Genomic DNA, 21,664 nt, shown 5'->3' on the forward strand with positions numbered 1-21,664 from the left:
CTAACCATAGAATATATTATGCAACATACATATTTTGCACCGTGGAAAAAAGCTGCCAGCTCTTCAACATCAATTTCTTCTCAAGCATTTATGATCTGGAAGATTCACATATTCACTTCTATGTCCATGTGAATTACAAGGCTTTTGTTACTGATGGAAACAGGAGTAGTGGGGAAGGGGGGACGCTCTCATTAGGAGCTAGGGTGCAACAACTTAAGATCAACACCATAAGCTCTTTCTACTTTTCTTTTTTTAAGAACTACCCATTTAGTTTTCTATACAAGGGCATTATATGTTTTTCAATTTTTATTGCGACAATTTGCATTTATTATGAGATTAGTGCCAATGGCAAAACATATTGAACTTTAAGAATAAAGGCTGGTCAGGAAAATATACAATGTGTATCAAAAAGAATCACTATCTGGCATGTCTATGTTTCTGAAACCAATAAACATATACAACGAATTTTGTTTTTTGATGAACAGGAAGCTCAAAAAGCTTTTTTGTATACCTCTTCATAGGTGTTCAATCGGCCCCCTTGAGATGCACAGCATATGTCAATGCATTATTTAAACTGTTCACACACTGCAGTGAGCACAGCACACTGCAGCTTCCACAGTCTCAGTTCATTCATTGTTGCTGGTAACAGAGGCGCACGAACAGTCTTTTATTAATCCCCCACAAGGAATAATCATATACAGTCAAGTCCAGTGGTCTTGAACTCCAGTAATGTAAAGCTGAATCATTCGGTCCAGTGTGACCGATCCATTGCTCAGCAATCCTTCGATTTAAAAACGCCCACACTTCCAGATGCCAGTGCCCAGCCAAGCATATCAAGATATGTGCTTCAGGAAAAAGAGAGTGTGAGAGTGAGAGAGAGAGAGAGAGAGAGAGAGAGAGAGAGAGAGAGAGAGAGATCATACACCTTTTCCAGTGAAACTGCACAAAACACATTAAATTTTTTGAGAGTCCCTCTCATGTTGTACAACTTCATGTAGTTGTTCTGCACCCCATATTCTCATATTATGATGGTTCATCATGACAATGGAATGTTGGCTCATCACTAATACACACTAAGTGCGGAAGAAAACTGTCATCCTCCACCTTGCCAAGAACGAAATAAAAGAATTCCACACATTGTTGTTTGTCACCTTCACAAAGAGCTTGCAGTAGCTGAATTTTGTATGGTTTCATGTGTAAACCTCGACGGAACACATGTCAGATGGACATCGGGGGCACGTTGAGCTGTATAGTGAACAGATTTCTGTGGACTCCTTGTGAAACAATGGCTTATGCGTTAGACCTCTGTGTCAGACATTTGCCTTTACACAAACAATCTGTTTCTCGGAAATATTCATCCCATCATCTAATGCTCTGTGCTGTAGGAGGATCCACACGATACCTAGTACGAAAGCCACGCTGGACAGTTATTACTAACCCGCATTGTGCAAAACGTACAACACAAAATGGTTTCTGTTGTTCCGAAACAATTTTTACTAGAACTGAAGGGAGTGTGCACTGCTCCTACCTAGTGGGAATGTTGTAGAACTCTTAGAGACTGCCCTTTCTAACAATAAATTATTCACACAAATATCGCCAATAACAGAACAATTGTGATTTTTTTGAATCAGATGATTGTTTTTGATACACCCTGCACTTCTCTGCAGGGTAAAAAGATAAAAAAGCCTTCAGTTGAAACCTTCGGAGGTATATACAGTCCATAACGGTGAACTTAGTTATATTATCATTGGTTTCTGTTAAACAAATTATATTCAGGTTTTCATTTTAACTGAAAGCATTGAAATACCTTGAAACTTACACGTCGGATTAAAAAGTTATATTTCCAACTTGTTTGTGTCAGTGGGGGACATCCAACAATACTGCACTCAACCCATCACCCCACCCTGTGCTTGGCTGGCAATTTTGAAATCTTCAATGGGAGCCCCATTTTTCAGTGCAGATTTTGATTCTATGGCAAAATGTACATATGTTTTGTCTGAAGCATTTCCTTCATTTCGCCACAGATGGCGCTGTAATCTGAGGAATAGAAATAGGAACACAATCTTAATTTACTTAATTATAAATTTCTGCAAATGTGATACACAACTACTGTGTAAGAACAAGATATAAATGAAGATAATTGAATGTGAATGTATGTTTTCCCGGCTATACAGCTTGTGAAGAGTTCTTGGGCTTCCAGCCTAGTGGCGGTGTCTTCAAACTGCGACATTTCGACGAGAGACATACTCATCATCTATGCCAGAAGATGATGAGTATGTCACTCGTTGAAACGTCGCAGTCTGAAGAAACTGCCACCCAGCTGGAAGCCCGAGAACTCTTCACCATAAGATAATTGACTTACTGATAACCTTGAAACTCATCTTGTAAAAGCTAATTAACATTATAATGAAGACTAGGTCATTTTTGTGTTGGGTACAGTGAGAACAAAAAATAAACACACAAATTCCTATAAAAATGAAAAATTTATTGACTCTTTGAAGACAGGGTAAATTAACAAATATAGATTACAAACATAAATCACAGTATTAGCCTCCCAGCAATATAGTTCGCCTGGAAGATGCAGAAAGAATATTTTATGCTACACATTATCTTTGCACTTGATGAGAGGAACTTTTGAAGCTGCAGTGCTCACACCTTCAACAAATAATAAGCCAGAAACTGAAACTTTGATAACTATTATTCCTATATGATTACTGCATAATTTTTCTCTCAAATGGCATTCCAGTCTCCTTTAACATTTGCATGTTCTGATTTTCAAGACAACACAGAATAATATTTAAATAGTAATTCTAGAAGTAACTTGCTACGTGAGTGAAGTTACTTTCTAGACCAAAGTAAGCTGCTTACTACTGATATTCACTGGATGTAAACAATGGGGCCCCTCCAGCAGACCTCTTTCACAAACATTTTTATTCCTGTTGGTTTAGAACAGCAACAGGATTTGTTAGGATGCGTGAGATTGTTTAGTTAAATTTTTTAGAGTTTTATAAGCTTTTCTCCATCATTCTGAACCCATAGTTACTGTTTTCCTGCAGGGTAAAATTGAAGCCTTATCAAAGATCACTTCTAGATGTCCTTTCTGGTGGTTCCCCATCTCGTGCTTTTCTCTAATGGGAGCATATGCTAATAACACAAAATCCGCTTGCACGCACGCACGCACGCGCGCGCGCGCGCGCAGCGCGCGCGCGCGCGCTGCGCGCGCGCGCACACACACACACACACACACACACACACACACACACACACACACACACACACACACACAGAGAGAGAGAGAGAGAGAGAGAGAGAGAGAGAGAGAGAGAGAGAGAGAGAGAGAGAGAGAGAGAGAGAGAGAGAGAGAGATATTAGTCTATTATTGGTTAACATATTGTACTTTCATAATACTTTTAAAAAATATTCAATTCTGGTCACATAACCCATATTTAGGGACAGGAAAAATTCGAAATTAACAGCCAACAAAAATTATTTTATTTCATAGTGACTGGACTGTGCAGACATCGCCATCAAAAGCAGTTTGAAGAATTTCTTTGTCGGTCAAAATTCATCTTGCTGCAAGATCTTTGGCTTCTCAGGATAGCTGTTATGTTTCACATGTTTGTCCAACAGTACAGTAGTGTCCAAATATTCTTGGGCTTTCTCACTGCTTATTTTGATCTACTTCAAAGAAATAGTTTTCGAGGTTGTAAAAAATGCCAAAGCATGCAGTTACTGCCAACGTATGAGCACGGAAGTTCGAAGCTGATGGTCTATATGCTCCTGATATATCTACGTATTCTTTAAATATTTCAATAGCAGAATATCATGGGACAGAAAAGATACTGTATTAAAATACATGCAAAGTGAGAAGCACAAAGGGAATAGAGTCAACGATTCCAGTGTGTATGTAAGCAGCCAGCTTCAATAGCAGCAGCTTTGAAGTCATCAAGAAAATATCTGGTTCAAAGGACAAACTGGAAAATGAAGATTTTCGGCAGAAAATTATCGAATTCATCATCGAAGATAAGCTATGGTTACTGTTAGTTCACAGCAAAATAATCAAATTGTATTTTTCAGCTTGCCATTGTACATTTCAAAAAGTACAAATTTTGTTAGCACAGATTCAATTTAGATATTTTTAAATTGAATGCTAACAGTGGGGTTCATTTGAATATGGTGCTAATGACTTTCCTCATATCAAGAGAACAAGGGAAACTGTGGTACCTTCAATACAAAAACAACCAAAAAATGGGATAATGCAAGAACTAGCTGATGAGGATGTTTTAGTTTTAGCAGACAAGACCACTGAAAAAAGTGGTTATCATGTTTTTGCTGTGACAGTGAAGACTGTTGTTACAGGGAATGAACAAAACCTTTTACGGCAAGTGAGTAAGTTCTTGAACATCAAACTTTTACACTGTGTGCTCATGCAATATTGGATGTTTTGCAAGACTATAATATTCAATATGATGATGATAAACCTATCGTAAGTGACAATGCTATGTATATAAAAAATGAGTCAATTCATTGAAAAACAATTATAGGAGACCATTTGCATCATTCAGTTTTGGGCACACAAGTTGAATCTGTTGGCAGATGGTTTTCCAAGGAACTTTTGAAACTGAACTTAGTTATATTTAACTTAAAGAGCACATTCTCAAATACCAGGAAGAGAAAACATTTACATCTACAGTTTTTAAGGGAGGAGAAGAGGTATCCGAAGGCATTTCCTCTTCCAGTGTTGACAAGCTGAAACTCTTTGCTCTCCACAGACACTTGTGTGGCAGCATATTTTGAAGACATGGTGGAATTCTTCCGCAGTGATGATATGCTGGAATTATCCAATGCTATGCTGACCACACGCCCCTCCTATCCGCATCCTCCACTGAGGATGACACGGCAGATGGATAGTCCCGGTAGGCCACTCGTGGCCTGAAGATGGAGTGCTTTTAGGAACTGATTAGGGTAATTAACTTTCTAGTGAGGATGTAAGTTCAACTGGAGACCATGTTCATTAAGGTACATGCAAATGATATGATGAATAAAGTCTTCAAATTATCCTGCCTCAAATGAATTACACTCATGTTAACACAGCTGTAAAATAGCTTTGCTATTGTGCACGTGGAATTTTTTGTCAGTACACCAGCAAACTTGTGTAAAAGGTGAAGAGGTATAATCTTCAGGCAGAAATGAGAGAAACATTTAAATGCACCAGATTGTATCTACAAAGCTGATGATGCTTGCAGTTACAGATCCATGTATGTGTGTGTTTTCGGTCCTAGGATTGTGTTTCAATCTTAGGACAGTAATCGTGAACTATACTAATGCTGACATGCAAACAGTCTCTCATGCACACCTGGCATAGCAGCTCTTAGCAATATAGAAATTCCAAAAAGGTGCAAATCTCTTCAGGATCAAGCTGAACAGCAGTTTTCAGCAGGAGCTGTGAACATTGTCAAATGTCTGCAGGGAACTACTCTTAAAACCCACAATTTGCTGCAGTTGCACTGAAGGCAATTGGGATTCTATGTTTAAACAGAGATTTGGAGCAGTTATTTTCACAAGATAATGAAGTACAAACAGACTGGTAGCACAATATCTCAGAAGAGAACTTGGAACTAATGGCAATGATTTCATATGAAAAACCATCCTTGGTGTACAGTTAATGTAAACTTTTCTTTGCAGATATCAATTGGTGTAATATAAATGTTTACCTTCCTGTACAATGATGTAATAAATTTGATCTTTAAATGTAATAAATACAATGTAGTCGAAATGTACACTTTCAATCTCAGCAAAATACTAAATTACAATGAAATAAGACAAAATGAACGAACTCTAATATTTGTTGGGAAAATTTCTTTTTCTGTTCAAAAACTGAAAAAAATTGATGTTTAATATCTAACAAATATAATGTAACTGAGAGGTGTATTTTGATTTTAAACGCAGTACTGAAAACAATTAAATAAGACAAAAATCAAGATGCACTATGAAAAATACGTATCGAGGAAATAACATCGAAAATGGCAAAAAGTAGAACCGAAATTGTCCGTAAAATAAATCGAATTTTTCCAGTCCCCACCCATACGTACATCCAAGTCTCTTAAAGTAACGTGTATCAGTTTTCACTTGTCACAGACAAGAACCAATATTAGCTTGAATATATTAACTGGTTGGTATTGAACTTCTCAGAAGCTGATTCTCCAAACATAGCATGGAAACATTGTCACTTGCCAGGGGCAAGTACCACCATTAGCTTACATCATACTTATGGGACATTACAAAACTTAGAAGCAAGCTGCATATGCTCCAGCCTTTAGTCATATGCTCAGGTCATCTGCTTCAACTGCACATAACCCACAGGCTTTGCTAACGTAGCCTCACAGAAAGGGCACTTTGCCTCAAAACTACTTTTCCTATTTGGTAATTTTATACTGGACCAGTACCTAAAACATAGCAAAAACCAAAACAAATGAGTTGTCAAATTATAAATTGCTTAGAAGTAGAAATTCCACTTTGAATCAAATATTTTATTACAGTCTCAATCAATGTTCTACAATCAACACATTCTCACGTGCACATCAATCATACTGCCACTTACAAGGGGAGGCCGCCAATTGTGAAATTCAGATTTGATTCATACTGCGCATATTAAAAGCTCATGGCCACAGGTGTAATGTGGCAAAGCACCAAGATGCACTTCTCAGCCGTTGTCGAGAAAATCGACAGTTAAAAGAAACCGTTGCGGTGAAATACTCTCGACGATTAGCAATTTTCTACAGCGTCGTGGCGCAGCGGTAAGCGCTCGGGTTCGTAATCCGAAGGTCGCCGGATCGAATCTCGCGCCATGATTTTTTTTATTATTAGTTTTTTGTAATTCAAATATATATATGTATTAATGAATTGCTTATGCATGTTGGTGAAGGCGGATCGCTCTCCAATTGTGCCGCCTCCATTTTTCCGTTTTTTTAACAGGGTGTACCAAAGCTCTCCCGTCCGCACTGATTTTCGACAATGTTATAAGTTGTGCTAGGGACCGCATCTACCTTCTTTCGAAGTTAGCAGGCAACTACGCTGTTATGCGGCGGCTCGTTTCGGCCCATTCAACATCTGTCATTCAAGTGTAACGAGCGAGTAACGGAGTTTATATTTCATACCTGCCACAGCAAATTTGTGTTCGTGGGGTCTCTATTCTAATCCGAACGTTTGACTTACGCTATACGTATTCGTTTCGGAATATCGTTTCTACGTCTTCCGTTAACTATGCGTGGTTAACATTATGAAGACAATTAATAACATTTGTGAAATACAACTTTGTTTGCGGAAAACATAATGATGTTCGAAGTTGCCAGTTTTTCCACGACAAACGACTTTCAACAACTTATTATATGCATAATTGTTGCAACTGATTGCCGGGAATTTTTATATATATATATATATATATATATATATATATATATATATATTTTGAATTTAAAAAAAAAAAATTTTCATAGCGCGAGATTCAATCCGGCGACCTTCGGATTACGAACCAGAGCGCTTACCGCTGCGCCACGACACTGTAGAGAATTGTTAATCGTAGAGAGTATTTCACCGCAACGGTTTCTTTTAACTGTCGATTTTCTCGACAACGGCTGAGAAGTGCATCTTGGTGCTTTGCCACATTACACCTCTGGCCATGAGCTTTTATTATGCGCAGTATGAATCGAATCTGAATTTCGCAATTGGCGACCTCCCCTTGTTACACATACTACAGCCATAACATGCACACATCACTATTAGTGAAATGTACACTTCAGTTTACGACACATTCAATTAGCAAAATGAATAGCAACCTGTAAAGACCAAACCATGGTTGACCTCTAACCACGAAGAAAGTACTGTAAGCATGAAAGAGCATTTTAGAGCAACAAATTAAAAATTTTCACTTGTCTATACATAGCTTTTGCCTGCCCATTTCTCTTTTAGTATACATGTGTACAGTGCTGCAATTGTGCAATTGTGTGTGTCTGGCTACAGCAGACTGAGCACAAATTCAATCACCACAAAACAATATATAACACCTACTACAAAGCATTGCCTCATGCTATATGTACACTGGACTTTCTTTTCAAAACTTTTCTACACTTGTGCTATCTATGAAGAGCACCTTGACATAGATGACACAGCACTGATTACACACAAAGGATATGTATTTCAAAACAAATCATCAGCTTGTACCTCACAACTAGTTAGAGGACTTTTAAGCCTCAAGGGTCTAACCACAACTAAACCAAAGCATTACAGAGCTGTAGTACCTGTGATCTATTTGCTACAGAGATCTTTCACTTTTAAAAGTTGAGAGTCTTAAAAGTACATTTTTCATAAGAGCATGATAATTTTGTAATTGAATATGAGACACATGAACCTCACTAAATTTACTGTGCTATACCACTGTTTTAGGTCAAGCCAATTACAAAAGTAACAATCACCATTAAAAACAACACAGAAGCAGTTATCTCACAAGGTATGTTCAAACCTTATTTTCCACTCCATTTTTCTAGTCTCTGATCAGTCAGCTGTAGCTAATGTGATAATGTTTTGATACTGAGAACAGAACCAGGTAACTTAACCACAAATACTGACCACTGTACTGTGGATGGTAACAGTACAGGAATGGTAACAGAAGGTTCCTCCAAACTAAGAAACGTTCACAGGCTGCAGCAGCCCATTCACCGATCTGCTCCTACGAGCTGGTATGTGGTTGTATCAATACAAAGGGTACCAAATTTGTCATAAAAGTCAGTAAATTACTCAACTGATAGTTTTTTCAATACAGGTATTTCGTTGATTCCAAGCAAGTATCAATTCGTGATGTCATCGTCCAGACATGAGTTGACATTAATCTGAATCCGTTTTAGCAGACTAACAGTTTCTTTCATGGGATGAAATTTTATTGATTATGAAATACAAGTTCTTGAAGTTTATTTAGAATAGGAAATGTTTAATTAGTAATTGCATGCCAATCTGTTTAATATAAAGGTGTTTTGATTTTTGTATGCACGTAAAAAGTGTGAATTTATGTGTGACTTTTACTCTTAGACACGTTACCACTTAAGAGTACTAAAAGAGTGCGCGTACAGTTCGTTGACCTGTGTGGTGAATTTCATTTAATGATTTTGAGCCAAATAGAGAGAAATCCATTTTCATTTAGACTTAACGTGTGATAGACACATCAACCTATTACAAAAAGTCGTTTAGCCCATCAGGGAAAACTGAAACCTGCGCGCTCGATTTGAAACACGTTACACGCTAGCATGATGGAGCTTTCCATTAAATCGCATATTGCAAACATGCTTGGACTTGTTGCACGAAGTTTGAAATCACTTTTTGAGACAAATACTGATTTTTGATAAAAACAAACCTAAAATTTATTCAAAATATTGAGGTTAAGTTCTAATTAGGACACACATCACCTTGTTGATCATGTTGCTTAGCGACACTGTAACACAAATCAATTAATTCATAGAACAATTTACGGCATAATAAGTCCCATTACACATACAAACTGTTACACGGAATATGCTGATTGAATGGGAGTATAAAAGTGTTCTTTTCCGGAAATGCCAATAAACCAGCAGTTTCAAAAGTTAAATTACCAACTGTTGTGTGACTTAATTGATATCGCATTTCACTGACGAACACTATTCTTAGTGATAAACAAACATTAATTGCAAGTAGATTTTGAATACTCACCAACACTGCCAAGCAGCACTTCACATCACAACCAGTAATAAACGCCAATATAACTGAACGGGTATTACTTCATTAAAACAGAGCAATCAGCTTATAATTCTAGGATAAACTGTACCCCAGGTGAAATTATTTCACATTAACTGTACAGATTATTAGTCGGAAATGAATTCACCCACAACAGATTGTCCCACACCACTACTAAACTTTTACCATGACTCTTCAAAACATCTCACGAAGCCGGGATCAAGAAGCTAGGAAAAAAAGAGACATCAGTATATGCTCACGCCACAGCCATGAGCAACTGGCTGGTTCTCGGCGACTAATGAAGGGGTAAGGGGACGGGAGGGAGGAATCTGAACAAGTTAGCTCTGCAATGAGAAACTGTTTTCACCAAGTCTATTGTATGGCCACAAATGTTAATGCTCCAGAGATTTCAAATTAAGAATGTGGGGCTGCTAGGTACAAAACATGATTTTTCTCACAACTGATGCTGCCTTATGACAAACAATGTTTTTGGGTGAAGTTTAAATTGACACCAACTCGTATTTTGTGACTGTTTTATTCACATGTTAAACATAAAAACAATGTATGCCAATGATAACAACTTACTTTGCTTTTCATTAAAGGATCAATGTTGGTACCACTTTCTGAGCACAGCTAATATGAAGACAACCTTGTAAGTTGAAGGCAGTCAGCCAGCTTATGTGTGCAGATTTCATTCTGTTAATGGTGGAAAAAAGTTGCTTGTACTAGTATGTAGGTCCAAATATCAACATCACTGTAGCTACAAATTTGCCACATCAAGGAAATTTATGAAGGGGAAAGCTTTTACACAAGTCTATGAGATTTATTTTATTATGAAACTTATCATACAGCTGCATGTCACAATGCAGGTCTAGAACAAACTATTCTTCACTTTAAGCACTGCGTCTTAAGTGTATATGCTTGCATCTAAGGCTTTGGTGAACCTGGTACATGGTCATTCCTCTGAAGACAGTGAACTATTTGCATTGGCCACTTGCATTCTCCTAGGCACCTCATGGACAGGCCTGGCCTATAGGAAGGTAAGATCATTAGGGATTGAGCATGAGTAACTTTAAACAGGATATCCAGATATGGATTTGAGCCACATCATCTCTGAATCCAATATCAGCCGTAGATTAACCAGAGTAGGTTTACCTGACACACACTGGAAGAGACTTCATACAGTAATGAGTGGCATTGCAACACACTATTCCACTTTCTGGACTACATCTTTGGTAGTTATGGTGATTCCAGAACAGCAGTTATTGTGCATTTGTGTGTCTGAAGTATCCTCAGTTAATCAAATTTTTACGGTTATGGTGGAACAGTTTGCAAAATTCAAGAATTAACTTCATGACTCCTCTCCACTCTCACTAATTATGCAACAGGCTTCAGCTCTCACTGCTTGAACTGCAGCTCCTGAAAGTTCACATCAGGATCGATCCCTTAGTTATTACAGGGTGACACAGTTCAGTTCACTCAGTGGCACACTGTCATACTGGTCTTAAAAATGGTGTGGAATGGTGATAATGCTTCCTATCTTCTCCTCTCTTCAGATCAGCAACCAACAGAAATGTAGTAACCTTTACTTCCAGGATCTTTTGCTTCTAAATGAAGAGCAGACAGTCTCTGCCTCAAATAAGATCAATACTCAAATGACTAACACACACGTGACTGACTCATGTAGCATGTCTATCTCAAATGGCAACTCTTTTGTAACGGACTAATGAATTGTCAACATTTTGACATTTGAAACTGTGCAGGGAGTAAGCAGTGGGTTCCTTAGTGCTTTTAGTGGTGTTTTAAGTTTCTCAGTAAATTACACAATTCCTGTTAATTTTATAGCTCAAGCAGCAACCCTATCATTGAGCAATTTCACAACTCAAACTGACAGTGGAATATAGCTCAGCCTCAGGGACATTTCTAAGGTGCCTTCTATTGGAGAAATTATGACAACAGTCTCCATATACATTAAAGTTCTTTTAGCTGTGTTACAATGAAATGCGCATTTTCAAAATTTCAGACAAGAATTCAAAGCACTTCCAATTCCCTCCTGATCCTTCAGACGTAAAATGGCGACAATTTGTTAAAGTATCACTGCTGGCTTTAAAAAACAGTGTTTCTCAAAGAAGTGGCCTTAGTAAACACATGAATACAAAACTAATTTCCTGCTGGTTTAAGTATTTAAGGCCAATCATTACCATTGGTATGTCCACCCCCCTAGTAGCACAAAAATTGAGATCGTAAGTTCCATTTTGATCATACGACGAAAAAATCTACAGAGACTGTTGTGCACGACCATTACACATACAATAGGATATAGAATGTGTCAGAAAGATTGTTCTAGACTGACTATTTAGCCTTAACTGTCAGCATTTGTATCATTTAGGGATTCAGACGGTTAAATGAAGATCCTTCATCTTGTTGTAACTCTTCAGGCTTTCCCGGCGAGATCTCGACATGTGGAAAAATCAGGTCTACTGCCGGATGTTGGTGTCGCTCTGGCACAAAACCTCAGGAGCAGCACCTGGCGGGCGCGGACCGCGAACGGAACGCCCGACACAGGACAGGCCTCAGAGAGCTGCCACGGATGGCGCCCAAGTCGGGCGCGGACGTCCGAGAGAACACCGGGGAAGAGACAACACATTACAAGCAGCACCAGGCGGGCGCGGACGACAAAGAGAGCACCCAGCGCCCTCTCGGCATAAATACTGGACAAGATCCTCCAACACGGCAGTCTCAGGTAGCACCTGAAGAAGACAACGAGTTATGTGGCCGAAATATTGTGCCAGAGCGACACAAACATCCTGCAGTAGACCCGATTTTTCCACATATCCTTTATCTTAATATACTAATACATGCTACCATGCCCTCCAATGGTGGTCAAGTGTGCCCAAAGCTTGCGACTGTATAGTTCTGACACGCTGACGAGCCACACGCTGAGAATCTTGATTCACCAATCAATAATGCAATCACTGTTAGTCTAGATACAACAAGGAACTCAAAAGTTAAAATCAAGGGTGACACTTTGGGCACATATTACTATGAATGTTGGAAGTATTAGCAGCTTGGAACCATCTACATCAGTGATGAAATCTTACAAGACTTAAAAGAATTTAAATCAACTTCACAATTCATGCTCAAAAGCAAAGGAAAGAAATAGATATTTTACACAAAATACCAGACTTTTAGCAAAGTATAATACCACTGTAGTTTGCTATGCGCGCCAGTGCACAAACGCGCGCACACACACACACAAAAAGACTATTTTCAAAACTAATAACATTCCACATATTTCACAATTGTAGCTTAATATGCATTACATTCAATAATTGGTTAAGATATCCTTATTACTGGGTACTGGTCCATGAATTGTGAATATGATGTTCTGTGTTGATGTGAAATATCCTTGCTTCTTTACAGTTCTTATTCACCCGAATGTGTGTGAAGCCGCACGCTGACTGTTCACAAACAACTTAAACTTAACCATTGATTAATGTTTTAATGAATTATTTAAGATGCATATACTATCAGCAAACTTTTTAATACACTCTCTCACTCCTTCACTTGGATTGTCAAATGCAAAAACTCGCACCAGGTTTCGAAGGAGGAGTCAATGTACAATATAAATGCTTTATTGGTTTGTTGGTTAAAAAATATCTTGATATTCATGCAAATGGTTCTCTTTTCTCCAAAGGTCTCTTTAATTTTCCTGTAGGCAGTATCTGTCTTACCCCTACTGATATGCACCTCTACATCCGTACATTTGTCCTCTAGCCAATCCTGCTTAGCCATTTTGCACTTCTACATCTACGTACATACTCCGCAATCCACCCTACGGTGCATGGCAGAGGGTACCTTGTACCACAACTAGCATCTTCTCTCCCTGTTCCACTCCCAAACAGAATGAGGGAAAAATGATTGCCTATATGCCTCTGTATGAGCCTTAATCTCTCTTATCTTATCTTTGTGGTCTTTCCGCGAAATATAAGTTGGCGGCAGTAAAATTGTACTGCAGTCAGCCTCAAATGCTGGTTGTCTAAATTTCCTCAGTAGCGATTCACGAACAGAACGCTTCCTTTCCTCCACAGACTCCCACCCGAGTTCCTGAAGCATTTCCGTAACACTCGCGTGATGATCAAACCTACCAGTAACAAATCTACCAGCCTGCCTCTGAATTGCATCTATGTCCTCCCTCAATCCGACCTGATAGGGATCCCAAACGCTCGGGCAGTACTCAAGAATAGGTCGTATTAGTGTTTTATAAGCGGTCTCCTTTACAGATGAACCACATCTTCCTAAAATTCTACCAATGAACCGAAGACTACTATCCGCCTTCCCCACAACTGCCATTACATGCTTGTCCCACTTCATATCGCTCTACAATGTTACGCCCAAATATTTAATCGATGTGACTGTGTCAAGCGCTACACTATTAATGGAGTATTCCAACATTACGGGATTCTTTTTCCTATTCATCTGCATTAATTTACATTTATCTATATTAGCTGCCATCCTTTACACCAATCACAAATCCTGTCCAAGTCATCTTGTATCCTCCTACAGTCACTCAACGACGACACCTTCCCGTACACCACAGCATCATCAGCAAACAGCCGCACATTGCTATCCACCCTATCCAAAAGATCATGTATGTAGATAGAAAACAACAGCGGACGTACCACACTTCCCTGGGGCACTCCAGATGATACCCTCACCTCCGATGAACACTCACCATCGAGGACAACATACTGGGTTCTATTACTTAAGAAGTCTTCGAGCCACTAACATATTTGGGAACCAATTCCATACGCTCGTACCTTAGTTAGGAGTCTGCAGTGGGGCACCGAGTCAAACGCTTTCCGGAAGTCAAGGAATATGGCATCCGTCTGATACCCTTCATCCATGGTTCGCAAGGTATCATGTGAAAAAAGGGCGAGTTGCGTTTCGAAGGAGCGATGCTTTCTGAAGTCGCGCTGATGCATGGACAGCAACTTCTCTGTCTCAAGGAAATTCATTATATTCGAACTGAGAATATGTTCGAAAATCCTGCAACAAACTGATGTTAAGGATATTGGTCTGTAATTTTGAGGATCCGTCCTTCTACCCTTCTTATATACAGGTGTCACCTGCACTGTTTTCCAGTCACTCGGGACTTTATGTTGGGCAAGAGATTCGCGATAAATGCAAGCTAACTAAGGAGCCAGTGCAGTAGAGTACTCTCTGTTAAGCCAAATTAGAATCCCATCAGGAACTTGTCATTTATTTATTTTCAACCAAGTCAGCTGCTTCACAACCCCCAGGGATGTCTATTACTATGTCCTCCATACGGGAGTCTGTACTAGACTTGAACGGCGGTATGTTTGTACAATCCTCCTGCGTGAAAGATTTCTCAAATGCCAAATTTAAAATTTCAGCTTTCGTTTTGCTGTCTTCTGTTGCCAGGCCAGACTGATCCGTGAGTGACTGGACGGAAGCCTTCTACCCGCTTACCGATTTTACGTAAGACCAGAATTTCCTTGGGTTTTCAGCAAGATCTTTTGCTAAGGTATGACGGCGATAGTGGTTGTATACTTTGTGCATCGCTCTTTTTACAGCAGCACAAATCTCTATTAACTTTTGCCTGTCCTCATTCTCCCAATCTTTTTTGTACCGCGAGTGCAACTGTCTTTGCTTCCTGAGCATTCTCCAAATTGCGCTGTTAAACCACGGTGGGTCTTTTCCGTCCGTAGCCCACTTTTTCGGCACATATTTGTCCAATGCGTAATTTACAATGTGTTTAAAATTTGCCCATAATTCTTCCACGTCCATCGTACCGGAAGTAAATGAAGTCGATTCATTTACTAAGTGGGATGCTAACAACTGCTTATCTGCTCTTTCTTGTAAGAATACTCTCCTAGCCTTCTTGACTGACTTTTTAACTTTTGTAACCATAGTCGTAATGACAACATCATGATTACTAATCCCTGTCTCAACACTGACACCGTCGATGAGGTCTGGTCTGGTCGTGGCTACACCCTCCAAATAATATAGCATGATCCGGGTACTTCTGCGATACAGAGTGTAGACTCCCTTTGAATGATTCTAGAACTGTCACTGTGGAACCTGGTGGCAGGTAATAACACCCAACAATTAACTTTATTTCACCTAGCCCTGTTAAATGTGTCCATATAACTTCACAATCACACTCTACTTTGACCTCAGTAGACAATATTTTTGTCAACTGCAATGAAGACACCACCTCCTACAGTGTCTAATCTGTCTTTCCGATACACATTCCAACCCTCACTAAATATTTCAGAACTTTCTATCTCGGGGTTCAGCCAGGTCTCAGTCCCGAGAATAATTTGTGCGCCACACGCTTCCTGGAGGGCAGTAAATTCAGGAACTTTATTCCGAACACACTGAAAATTTACTGCTAATATCTTGATAGCTGAAGTGTCTTTACACTGAGCGTGTCCTGATTTCCCTGCCTACACGTAGACTGGTGAGTGTTCATCAGGACACCTCGCACTACTGCCTAGCCTAAAAAACCCTCATGTGCACGCCACAAGTACTCTGCTGCCCGAGTAGCCCCTTCCTTTGTGTAGTGCACCCCTGACCTATCTAGGGGCATCCTACAATTCCCCACCCAATAGCGCAAGTGTAGAAATCTGCAGCCAAGACCCTCACAGTGTCGATGAAGCCTCTGGTTGAGACCCTCCACTCTGCTCCAAACCAAAGGACCCTGATCCACTCTGGGAACGATGCTGCAAATAGAGAACTCTGCTTGCACCCCACGTGCGAGGCCAGCGATCTTCACCAAATCTGCCAGCTGCCTGAACGAACTGAGGATCGCCTCAGAACCCAAGCGACAGGCATCATTGGTGCCGACGTGAGCAACTACTTGCAGACGCCTGCACCCCATATGCTCGATAGTCACAGGCAAAGCCGCCTCCACATCTTGGATGAGGCCCTCCCGGCAGACAAACCGAGTGCACGGTGGCATTCTTTCCAGCCCTGTACGCTATTTCCCTAAGGGGCTCCATCACCCGCCTACCGTTGGAGCTCCCAATAACCAGCAAGCCTTTGCCCCCGTGTGCCTGCTCGAGCCCTGCTGAAGGAGCGGCCACCTGCCCACTGACAGGATGAACGGGCGAGGCCAGCCTCCACATTGACCCTCCGCCTCGAGCAACGTGAATCCGTTGCAGTCTGCCACTCACCCTGAGGTGAGGGCGGCCCTAACGTGACAGGTACACTAAAAGCTGCCTCGGCGGCTGAGTCAGTGGACGCAGCAAGCGACACCTGGGGTGCCTCAAGCGACGAGCCAGACCCTCCGCCATCGCTGCACCTCGAGGCATCAGCCTGAAGGCGGCTGACCGTGGCCAACAGCATGCTCAGCTGCTCGCGAACCGCGGCCAGTTCCTCCTGCACCCGCACACAGCATGCACACACCCTATCCATCCTACTACTAATATCTGGACGTATACAGTTGCAACAAATAAAACAGCAATATGCGACTGCACAGTTGCGTCACCAGCGCCAGATTGAGCTGAGATATATGAACAATTACTTACGAACCAAGCACTCAAATGACCATGACTAGGCCACTATACAGATATCACAATGCGATCCTACCCCTGTCTTAGTAAAAATGACAACCGCCTACGTGATGTTACACTCTATCGCTATTAAAATTTGATACTACCTCTTTCTAATTCGAAAATACGCAAAGAGTCGAAAAATTTCGCCACGCAAGCACACAAAGTAATTTGAATTAAACCTGTCACTCTGCAAGCACAGATGAAACTGCACTGGCCTCTATCTGCTGCTAACTGACTCTACGAAATAAACAGAAAGCACTAGCTGTCCAAAACAAACAACTAACGACTCTGCGAATTTATACTTTACAGCTATCAATAAGCAATATAACTCCTCTCAAATACGAGAATACGCAAGGATTTTATCTAATTAAATATGCAAGCGCACAAACACCCGGAAAGAAATTAAAGAATCAAACTACAAAACAAATATGAAAGCTAAATATGTGACTCCCTATTGCACTGCTGCTGCACTGATACTTCACCCAGCGGCTGCTCAAGGCTCACTTCCTGTCGATCTCATTTTTGAGACGTTTGTATTCCTTTTTGCCTGCTTCATTAACTGCATTTTTATATTTTCTCCTTTCATCAATTAAATTCAATATATCTTCTGTTACCCATGGATTTCTATTAGCCCTCGTCTTTTTACCTACTTCATCCTCTGCTACCTTCACCATTTCATCTCTCAAAGCTACCCATTCTTCTTCTACTGTATTTCTTTCAATTGTTCTGTCAATTGTTCCCTAATGCTCTCCCTGAAGCGCTCTACAACTTCTGGTTCTTTCAGTTTATCCAGGTCCCATCTCCTCAAATTCCCACCTTTTTACAGTTTCTTTAGTTTTAACATACAGTTCATAACCAATAGATTGTGGTCAGAGTCCGCATATGCCCCTGGAGAAGTCTTACAATTTAAAACCTGGTTCCTGAATCTCTGTCTTACCATTATATAATCTATCTGAAACCTGTCAGTATCTCCAGGCTACTTCCATGTATACAACCTTCTTTTGTAATTCTTGAACCAAGTGTTAGCTATGATTAAGTTATGCTCGGTGAAAAATTCTACCAGGCAGCTTCCTCTCTCATTCCTTATCCCCATTCCATATTCACCTACTACGTTTCCTTCTCTTCCTTTTCCTACTATCGAGTTCCAGTCACCCATGGCTATTAAATTTTCATCTCCCTTCACTATCTGAATACTTTCTTTTATCTCATCATACATTTCTTCAATTTCTTCGTCATCTGCAGAGCTAGTTGGCATATAAACTTGTACTACTGTAGTAGGTGTGGGCTTCGCTTCTATCTTGGCCACAATAACGCGTTCACTATGCTGTTTGTAGTAGCTTACTCGCACTCCTATTTTTTTTATTCATTATTAAACCTACTCCTGCTTTACCCCTATTTGATTTTGTATTTATAACCCTGTATTCACCTGAACAAAAGTCTTGTTCCTCCTGCCACCGAACTACACTAATTCCCACTATATCTAACTTTAACCTATCCATTTCCCTTTTTAAATTTTCGAACTTACCTGCCCGATTAAGGGATCTGACATTCCACACTCCGATCCGTAGAACACCAGTTTTCTTTCTCCTGATATCGACGTCCTCTCGAGTAGCCCTGCCCGGAGATCCAAATGGGGGACTATCTTACCTCCAGAATATTTTACCCAAGAGGACGCCATTATCATTTAACCATACAGTAAAGCTGCATTCCCTCGGGAAAAATTATGGCTGCAGTTTCCCATAGCTTTCAGCCATTCGCAGTACCAGCACAGCAAGGCCATTTTGGTTAGTGTTACAAGGCCAGATCAGTCAATCATCCAGACTGTTGCCCCTGCAACTACTGAAAAGGCTGCTGCCCCTCTTCAGGAACCACATATTTGTCTGGCCTCTCAACAGATACCCCTCCGTTGTGGTTGCACCTACGGTACGGCTATCTGTATTGCTGAGGCACGCAAACCTCACCACCAACGGCAAGGTCCATGGTTCATGGGGACCATTAGATTATAAAGTTTTAAATAGCTACTGCAACATCCGAGCCTTCTTATCGGACCGTTTAAAAAAAAAAAAAAAAAAACCTTATTTGTGATATAACTTGCTTTACTATAACTGCAGAAGTTAGTAATAGAGGTTGACTACATGTAAGAACTTACTCAACAGTTTTCTTGTTTGCTATGTGCCCACAAGGATTGAAGGCGTACTGCAAAGGTCCTCTGTCTACATAAAAGGCTGCTTCAATGCCTAGGGACAGTCTTGCTGTTGGCCCATACTGCAAAGAAAGTGCAATAACATTTCTAAATTTTAACACACATAACATCCACAAAATTGTCGTCATAATTAACACTGTAACTGAAAACATAAAACCAAAATTAAGACTATCTTCCTGTCTTGTCTTTTCCTCTAAAGTTACATTATTTATACTGCTCCAAAGCACGGTGTTTATAATAGCTGCTCACTACTACTGCTGCTACTACTACTACTATTACTATTGCACCACAGGAAAATAATGGGCACAGGCAAGGTGACGAGTATTGCATCGGAGCTAACACATCATCCAGTATTGAATTTATTCTTATTCACTGTGGTGGTAAAGTATACTGAAACACTTTCACTCTGCCAGCCATTTTTTTTCTGAGTAATGTGCAGCATTTCTTCTGGTTACCCAACTGATAAAAAGGGCTTGTCTGCAAAAGAAGCCTTTCTACTGTGAATCTCACAAAGTTTTGTAAAATGTGCACAGATTACCTCCCCACAAAATGTTTTCCCCATTGGTTACAGCAATCTGTTCTTTGAAGGAAACTATAAATGCTATCAGCTGATAATGCACAGTCTCTTAACTTCTAGTTACCAAAATGTTTGTCCACTATCAGTAAAGTTAAACTTGCAGTTATACAAGATTACATCATGAGCTATACTTAACTTATGGATATTCAGGCTGCTCCAAAGACAGACTTCCCATGGGGCTAGCACCTTGCAGAAACACATTTCACTAACCTGTCTTACTATAGTCAAGGTTTAATGCAGTTACCAAAAATCTTGAAAAGTTCTTGACCAATTTACTGCAGATTTTTGCACAATACTCAAACGTCCTGGTGGACACAGTCCACAAAGATTTTTCAATATATGCGACATTCGGAAATGTAGTCCAACAATGCTACAGAGCATCGAAGTTATAGGCACCAGCACCTGTAAGTTTACGTACACAAAGTGTGATTCTGTGATGTTACAAACTTTCTAGGATGCATCAATTTCAGGAAGAGTCCCCATACTGGTGGCGAACAGAAGTTATAAGCAAAAACTGTTCTGATACATCTGACAGAGGAATACATGTACTAGTACTGTTGTTGCTAAGATTGCTGGATAGGCAACTTTTATTGGTGGTAGTACAGGTGAATACAAGAAAAGGGGCAAAGTAGTTGTTTCATTTACTTCAAATTTTTACACAATTTTCTAATAAACATTTGGACAGACATAGGCTACGACTGCAGATTTTTGAGATTTCATACAACAGAAGTTGTGCTGCATCTGAAGTGATGTAAAACTATGCCTGCTAGGTACGAGACTAGATTGTACTTTATCTAGATGCTTGCACTGGCAGGAAGTGGGAGATGGCTGTGGCTAGCTGGCTAGCTGACTCTTCCTCCTCTTCCACCTCCTCCTCCCCGTCTGGTCCCCTACTCTGTACCAGCTCCACTATAATGCCATTTATGCCACTTCACTCAAAGTTTATTCAATTCAGCTGTTTGGTGTGTCAAATGACTTCTCTGCCTGCCACAGTTCTGTTGTTCTTGCTCACTTCTCTCAAGTAACATTCCAAAATCAAAGTTTTCGTTTGTCGATTACAATGGATAAAATAGTTATTTCAGTAAAAGACCTAAAAAACAGAATCTAGATGAAGAAACTGAAAAATACCCGCTGGTTCAAATGGAGTCACCATTGCCTGCTTCATCCAGCAGCACTTCATCTTCATGTATTGAGGATGTCAAGAAAGCTTTAAACAGTGTCAATACTATTGCACTTTTGAATAGAAGAGCAGGTTTTGTCAAAAATACAGTTTGCTTATTGCACACTACAAAAAATTGGGTTACAGGGTTTACCAAAAATTGTATCTCTGGACACTGAAAAAGAAGCTGGTATGAAAATATCTAAGCAACGGACTGGATGTGGTATCACTAGTTCTGTGGAAACTCAAACCCAGCAACAAACAGCACTGAGAAAAATATTTTTGATCACAAAGACAGTGCTGCACATTAAGCAGCTGTAAATTTTAGCCGAGTTCCAACAAAAAACAGTGGAAAATGAATGTTTGAAAACCATATCAGAAGA

General features: G+C 40.1%; 1 protein-coding gene across 9 annotated transcripts in view; it reads right to left on the reverse strand.

Moving 5' to 3' along the window:
* Positions 1–3,220: 3,220 nt before the first annotated feature.
* The window catches only part of LOC126476502 (protein pellino-like), a 207,137-nt gene continuing 188,693 nt past the window's right edge, over positions 3,221–21,664 (reverse strand). For 6 of the 9 annotated variants that reach the window (XM_050103550.1, XM_050103551.1, XM_050103554.1 and 3 more), the window contains 2 exons: positions 19,492–19,607; positions 10,332–12,509 (listed from right to left, as the gene is read on the reverse strand). In XM_050103550.1, coding sequence (XP_049959507.1) covers positions 12,194–12,509; positions 19,492–19,607 — 432 coding nt within the window. In that variant the 3' untranslated portion in view covers positions 10,332–12,193. Of the gene's footprint in view, positions 6,447–10,331; positions 12,510–19,491; positions 19,608–21,664 lie in introns of those variants that run through there. The other 3 variants (XM_050103546.1, XM_050103547.1, XM_050103553.1) reach the window with 2 other exon arrangements.

The sequence above is a fragment of the Schistocerca serialis genome, chromosome 1 (assembly GCF_023864345.2).
Source record: "Schistocerca serialis cubense isolate TAMUIC-IGC-003099 chromosome 1, iqSchSeri2.2, whole genome shotgun sequence".
Taxonomy (NCBI): Eukaryota; Metazoa; Arthropoda; class Insecta; order Orthoptera; family Acrididae; genus Schistocerca; species Schistocerca serialis.